Source organism: Eriocheir sinensis, chromosome 2 (genome assembly GCF_024679095.1).
Source record: "Eriocheir sinensis breed Jianghai 21 chromosome 2, ASM2467909v1, whole genome shotgun sequence".
In the NCBI taxonomy this organism is placed as follows: Eukaryota; Metazoa; Arthropoda; class Malacostraca; order Decapoda; family Varunidae; genus Eriocheir; species Eriocheir sinensis.
This window is the reverse complement of record NC_066510.1, coordinates 31,441,993-31,449,492: the sequence shown is the minus strand read 5'-3', so window position 1 is coordinate 31,449,492 and position 7,500 is coordinate 31,441,993. Positions and strand designations below refer to the sequence as shown.

Below are 7,500 nucleotides of genomic sequence, written 5' to 3'. Positions count from 1 at the left end.
TGGCACTGCAGGATCGGCCGCAAGCTGGCAGGGCTTGAGTCACAGTGCCGCAGGACCAAAGCGACGCAGAACACAGCGACATGATGTCCCTCACCACCGGTAGGTGCACCACCGCCCGGCCACGCTCACCGCCGCCACATGGAGCGCCACGCGTCAGGCGGCACCCACACGGGGCAGCGGCTGAATGCTCGTAATGGATTTTTTAGTGGGAGGTGGAGGGTAGGCCTGTTGAGGTGGAGGGACGGATTACACGCCGTGGAGGCTGGCAGCGAAGCCAGGCGGGCCCGGCGGTGCCCAGTGACTCTACATTACCACAAGGCAGCTCCATTTTATTTTTTATCATTCATTGAAAACAAAACAAACTGTTCATTCTTGATACTGAAAAAAAACGTCAAGGTTTATTTTTTTAACAACAGCTGTGATGAAAACAAGTGATAAAAACCGCGCCCGGAAAGTGGCGAGGCGGCACAGGTGCGCGGCGCGGCAGGTGTGGCTGGCAGCACACAGGTGCTCGCGCCGCGCCTCACCTGCCGCCTCCACGCCTCCGCCGGACACCAAGGCACTTATTACCGAACATTGTCATGATCTTTACAGATTTCCAAACTCAGTAAGCCGACGCACACACAGCTTTACGCTGTCCTATTGTCGGGGTGATTTTATGTAGGGATTATCTATAACTTTGCATATAGGTACTGACGATGTCTTGGGACAGTACGAATGTGCCTCTGCCTGCCGTCAGCGGGGGTCAGCGGTCTCGGGGTGGCCATAACTCATGCGGGTCGCTGCGGCGTCCTGACCCTCGACGATCAGCCCCACGCCGCGGCCCCGCTCACGGCAGCCTCGCGGGGCGTCGGGGCGCGGGGCAGGGGATTAGATTTGTAGCGAGCACCACAAATGCACGCCTCTGTAGTAATGGGCCCGGCAGGTGACTCACGCGCGCGCACGCACACACACACACACACACACACACACACACACACACACACACACACACACACACACACACACACACACACACATTTTTTTCTCTCTCTAAATATATATTTCTCTCACGCTACCCATCTCTCTCTCCCTATCTCCAGCTGCTATATTTTCTGTACCCAAACATATCCACAACTGCGGACTATAAATTTCCGACGCGGCAACACATGGACACCTGTCGGCCACATTTGCCTGTCCCTTTCTGCCTGACAATGTGCGAAAATAAACAGTAGGTTATTGGGGGGGCGGAACTGATGAAAGGCCGAGTTTGTGAGTTTGTGCGGAAAAATCGAAAAGCAGGGAGGAAAAATGAAGGAAAAGGAGGCGAGCAAGTATACCATATATATGTGTCTGAGGGACCGGTGAGCGAGAGCATTGTGTGGAGAAGAAAAGGGAGGGGCAAGAGGAAGAAGGAAAAATGATGAGGCTGAGAGAGGAGTGAAGGGAGAAGAAAGGAGGGAGATGGAGAGAGAGAGAAAAAAAAAGGAATGCAGAAGAGGGAATGAAGGGAGACAGGGAGGAGAAAGATGGAGATAGAGAAGGGAGTGATGCAGAGAGAGGAATGAAAGGAGAGAAGGAGAAAGATGGAGATAGAAAGGAAAGTAATGCAGAAGGAGGAATGAAGGGAGACAGGAATTAAGGAAGAAGACGAGAACAGAAAAGGGGATAGAGAGGAATGAATTAAAAGAGAAACAGGAGGAGGAGGAAGACGGGGACAGAGAGAGAGAGACAGAGAAAGAGAAAGAGGAAGAGATGCAGAAGAAGAAAGAAAGGAAGAGAAGCAAAGGATTAAAATAGACATACAAAGAGGAACAGAGATAATGGAGACAGATTGAAGATAAGAGAAGGAGATGAAGATGAAGTCGAGGGGTTTTGAGAGTGCATGCAGAGGCCACGTCAGGAAGCAAGGGTATACGGGAAGGGTTTATACCAGGAAGGGAAATGAAAGAAAAAAAGGTATTAGTCAACGTTTAAGGACTCTATTGATAGTTAAGTTGGTTAGGAAAAAATGTTTGGGGAAATTTATATAGGTCGGCATTTTCAGACATTTCCGCCTCTCATGCACATCAGTTATTTCCAAAGTCCAAAAAAGTCGGGTTCTCAGGAGTGATTCTTTAGGTTCATGGTGCAGAAGAAGGCTCAGACTACCACCATCAGGGTCATAAAACTAACCCCCTCTGGAAATGGCCACAACTCCTACGAAAGCCTTGTTAAATAGTATGCTGAGGCCGAAAAGGAGATCAGTCGGGTTCTCCTGAGTGATTCTTTAGGTTCATGGTGCAGAAGAAGGCTCAGACTACCACCATCAGGGTCATAAAACTAACCCCCTCTGGAAATGGCCACAACTCCAACGAAAGCCTTGTCAAATATGTATGCTAGGGCGCCGAAATGTTGCAGAATATAGCCCATGGTTAGTTAGTTAGTCCGCTGCTTCATCTGTCACGCCCTTCAGCCCGTGTATGTTACGTGGTTTTGGGCGGCATACAGCAGGGTAGGAGTCTTAAAGAGCATCTCCTTATTGTCCTGGTATTCTCAAACGCTTAGGGCTATTGTTACGGGCTCTCATTAGTGATTCTTTAGGTTCATGGTGCAGAAGAAGGGTCAGACTATAGCCACCATCAGGGTCATAAAACTACAACCGCTGGAAAAGCCCCAAACTCCTACGAAAGCCTTGTCAGCCTCTCGTTATTGTTCTGGTATTCTCAAACGCTTCGGGCTATTGTTACGATCATTTTTGAAGACCATGAAGTAGACGAGTTGGGTTTCCATGAGTGTTTCCTGTTCATGGTGTAGAAATCTTATAAAACTACTACTGCCAGGCTTATGAATCCACCCTTGGAAATCTCTGCACCTTCTAAAAGAGCTAAATAAGATAGATGTACTTAGGCGTCGAAACATTTGACATGGATCAGGTGGAGTTTCCGCGCTGCCTGACTTGATGCCACGTAAGATTAGGCGCCCGCATTTCTTTTTTGTCTCTCCTATACTTAGCGTGACCTTGAGAACACACACACACACACACACACACACACACACACACACACACACACACACACACACACACACGTATACATCCTCCCCCCCCCCACTGCCATAAAACTATAAATCAAGTCACACACATCACACATCACACACACACACACACACACACACACACACACACACACACACACACACACACACACACACACACACACACACACACATATCCCCCTCCCCCCATTTACATACTGCCATAAAACCAAAAATCGAGGGTATATAATCCTTCCAAGCGGTGCGGACGAACATATATGAATTTCCTAAAAGCAAAAGAAGTGTCAACACAAGTGTGCGTCTCCGGAGCCGCGCAGCGAGGGGTGGCGGCGGCGCTCACACGGTAGGGGAAGGACAGACAATATTTTCTCCTTTGTGCACAGGTCATCCATGGTTCGAATCCCAGAGCCGCGGGTGAGTGATTGTGTCCCCTTGTTTTGTGGTGCCGACGCCGATACCTGGGTGGGTGGGGCTGCGTGGTGTGGGGAGGGGCGGTAAGGTGGGGGAGGGGGCGTTTTAGGGGCGGTAAGGTGGGGAGAGGGCGTTTTAGTGGCGGTAAGGTGGGGGAGGGGGCGTTTGAGGGGCGGTAAGGTGGGGGAGGGGGCGTTTGAGGGGCGGTAAGGTGGAGGAGGGGGCGTTTGAGGGGCGGTAAGGTGGAGGAGAGGGGGTTTGAGGGGCGGTAAGGTGGAGGAGAGGGGGATTGAGGGGTGGTAAGGTGGAGGAGAGGGCGTTTTAGGGGGCGGTTGGTGGGTGGGGGGGCAGCTCACGGGCAACAGGGCAACAGTGGCTTAAAGTTTGTCAGGAACACGAAAAGTCTATTGCGGAGTTGAGAGATATATGCAAGGATCCGTGAGGCACCCAAATGACTATATACAGAGATGGCTCCTCCCGCGACCTTGTATATACTAAAGCAAACTGAAACCGGAGTGAGTCATTAGAACTTATGCCGCCAATGCTATACAGTGAAACCAGATTCGTGTTTGCGGGTCTTTTCCTCCCCGCCGCTCTACCACACAGTCCCAACGCTATCTATGTCATCCTTCCATATGTTACCTATTGCTATGATGTGAGAGGAAGGGATACGTGTTGGGATTGTGTGGCAAAGCGGAGGAGGAGAGGACCCGCGGGAGATAACGCAAACACGGTCTCGATAATCCCGTTTCAGTACAGCAACAACACGAATTTGATACTCAGACAAACGAACAGTAATCTAAACCTGATGAAGCAAATAAACAAACAGTAATAGACAGCATCAACAAACATCAGTGGGTCTTTTTCTTTTGTTATTTCATTTATTATTTCTCCTCGAGGTGTTTTTTCCCTTTACCGTAAAAGAAAGATATTGAAAAAGGGACCAGAAAACTCCGAAAGACGTCCACTTCAACTCAGGCAAACACGGTCTCGACAATCACGGAGGAGGAGAGGACCCGCGGGAGATAACGCAAACACGGTCTCGACAATCACGGAGGAGGAGAGGACCCGCGGGAGATAACGCAAACACGGTCTCGACAATCACGGAGGAGGAGAGGACCCGCGGGAGATAACGCAAACACGGTCTCGACAATCACGGAGGAGGAGAGGACCCGCGGGAGATAACGCAAACACGGTCTCGACAATCACGGAGGAGGAGAGGACCCGCGGGAGATAACGCAAACACGGTCTCGACAATCACGAAGGAGGAGAGGACCCGCGGGAGATAACGCAAACACGGTCTCGACAATCACGGAGGAGGAGAGGACCCGCGGGAGATAACGCAAACACGGTCTCGACAATCACGTATCACCACAGCAACAACACGACTTCGATGCATTCACGCAAGGCACACAAACACCAAAACCAACAGTCAGACAAACATACGGTAATCTGAACGTAATAAAGCATGCAAATGGACGAACAATAGAAAATAAAAGTCGGAAGGATACAAAGATGAGCAGCGATCGGAGGTTCTTTTCTTTTTTTCTTTGTTTCTTGCCCTTGAGCTGTTTACCGTAGAAAAAAAAACTATCGAAAAAAGGATCAGAGAAAAAATCCAAAAGCTATGCAATTCAACTCACGAAAAGTAAAGAAACAGACAATATTAAGATCCCTAAACACGCTTATAGCTGCTCTAAACACGCTACTCTAAACACGCTACTCTAAACACGCTATTGTCTATTAAAGAAGCAAGCGAAGAAAAAAAGAAGCCGAAAGAATCACGCTATAGTCCATTAAAAAAAGAAAACAAAAAGAAAAAAGCCGAAACAAACATAAGAAACAAACACGGTACTGCATCCAATAAAGCAAACAGAGAGAGGAAAAGAAACCGAAACAAACACGGTACTCTTATCAATACAGCAAAGAGAGAAAGAACCGAAACAAACAAGAAAGCAAAAGAAACAAACACGCTGTACTATCAATAAAGCGAACAGGGAAAAATAGAAGCAGAAGAAATATATATCAACGCATCTCACCTCACGAGTACTGGTCTCCTCAACACCTGTATACGGTCACCTGGCGGCGACTTGATTAGAGGACGCAGGTGAAAGAGAAACATTGCAACAGAAAATACATGAAAAGCGGTAGGCGAAAAAATAAACAGACACGGTATAAAGGAAGAAAGTGATAAAATGATACAGAGAAGACGACTGGAAAGATATGAGATAGTAAGAAGCAGAAGAAATAAAGAAAGAAAGTAAAGAAAAGCGGTAGGCGATAAAATAAACACACATGATATAAAGGAAGAAAGTAATGATATGATGCAAAGAAGAAAACTGGAAAGTATTAAGAAGCAGAGGAAGTAAAGGAAAGAATTAGAAGGAAAACCTGGTAAAAAGAAGAAAACGGGGAAAAATAATGCGATAGAGAGAAGACAAAAATAATACAATGAAAGGAAAAAAAGGACAAAAAAATACAGTACAGAGAAGACAAAGGACAAAAGTTATACAGTACAAAAAAAGTTGATGGACAAAAATAAAATAAAGTCGTAAAATTAATGTGACTAGTAAAAAGTAGCAATAATGAATAATAATGAAATAATGTAATAAATAAAAGTGCAATAGTTGTAGAAGTAATAGTAAAAAAAATATTGAAAATGTAAATAGTAAAGTTAAAATTAGAATACAAGAAAATAAAGCAGGAAAAGGAAGCAGACCCCAAAAAAAGATATATAAAGGGAAGGAAAAACAAAACAAAACAAAGAATTAGAATATAAGAAAATGGAGCCGCGGAAAAAGACGTGAATAAGAAAACTGAAAGGGAAGGAAAAGACAAAGAAGATACAAGAAAATGAAGCCGCGGAAAAAGACGTGGATAAGAAAACTGAAGGGAAGGAAAAGACAAATAATTAAGATATAAGAAAATGAGGCCGCGGAAAAAGACATGGATAAGAAAACTGAAGGGAAGGAAAAGACAAAGAATTAAGATATAAGAAAATAAAGCCGGGGGAAAAAAACGTGAATAAGAAAACTGAAGGGAAGGAAAAGACAAAGAATTAAGATATAAGAAAATGAAGCTGCGAAACGAAACAAGATAAAAAAAAACTAAGGGGAAAGAAAAACAAAACAAAGAATTAAGATATAAGAAAATGGAGCCGCGGAAAAAGACGTAGATAAGAAAACTGAAGGGAAGGAAAAGACAAATAATTAAGATATAAGAAAATGAAGCCGCGGAAAAAGACGTAGATAAGAAAACTGAAGGGAAGGAAAAGACAAAGAATTAAGATACAAGAAAATGAAGCCGCGGAAAAAGACATAAATAAGAAAACTGAAGGGAAGGAAAAGACAAAGAATTAAGATACAAGAAAATGAAGCCGCGGAAAAAGACGTGGATAAGAAAACTGAAGGGAAGGAAAAGACAAAGAATTAAGATACAAGAAAATGAAACCGCGGAAAAAGACGTAAATAAGAAAACTGAAGGGAAGGAAAAAAACAAAGAATTAAGATATAAGAAAATGAAGCCGCGGAAAAAGACAGATAAAAAAACAAAAGAAAGGAAAGAAAAAAACAAAGAATTAAGATACAAGAAAATGAAGCCGCGGAAAAAGACGTAGATAAGAAAACTGAAGAGAAGGAAAAGACAAAGAATTAGAATATAAGAAAATGGAACAGCGAAACAAAACAAGATAAAAAAATAAAGGAAAAACCAAACTAAGAATTAAGATACAAGAAAATGAAGCCGCGGAAAGAGACGTAGATAAGAAAACTGAAGGAATAGAAAACAAAAAACAAAGAATGAAAATCAGAAATAATATCAAAGACAGTTTTATGCAGCAGCGGAAAGGGACAAAAAATCGAAAAACATTAGGAAAGCAAATAAAAAAAATATATTAAAATTCTTCTTATCAGGCAGCGAAAGAAGACATACCAAAAAGAAAAACTAAAGAAAATTAACAAAACTTAACCATTTTCTTACACATGAGCGAAAGGAGACGAAGACCAACAATTTAAAGAGAAAAATAAAAGGAATAGAAATATCACGAAGAGCAGAAAAAAATAGGAACCACACTCT

The 7,500-nt window shown here is 44.2% G+C and overlaps 1 protein-coding gene across 1 annotated transcript in view; it reads left to right on the top strand.

Moving 5' to 3' along the window:
* The window catches only part of LOC127002824 (uncharacterized), a 64,477-nt gene that overhangs the window by 383 nt on the left and 56,594 nt on the right, over positions 1-7,500 (top strand). Inside the window, exon 1 of the mRNA XM_050869049.1 lies at positions 1-99. This exon is cut by the window's left edge and continues 383 nt beyond it. Coding sequence (XP_050725006.1) covers positions 81-99 — 19 coding nt within the window. The 5' untranslated portion in view covers positions 1-80. The remainder of the gene's footprint in view (positions 100-7,500) is intronic.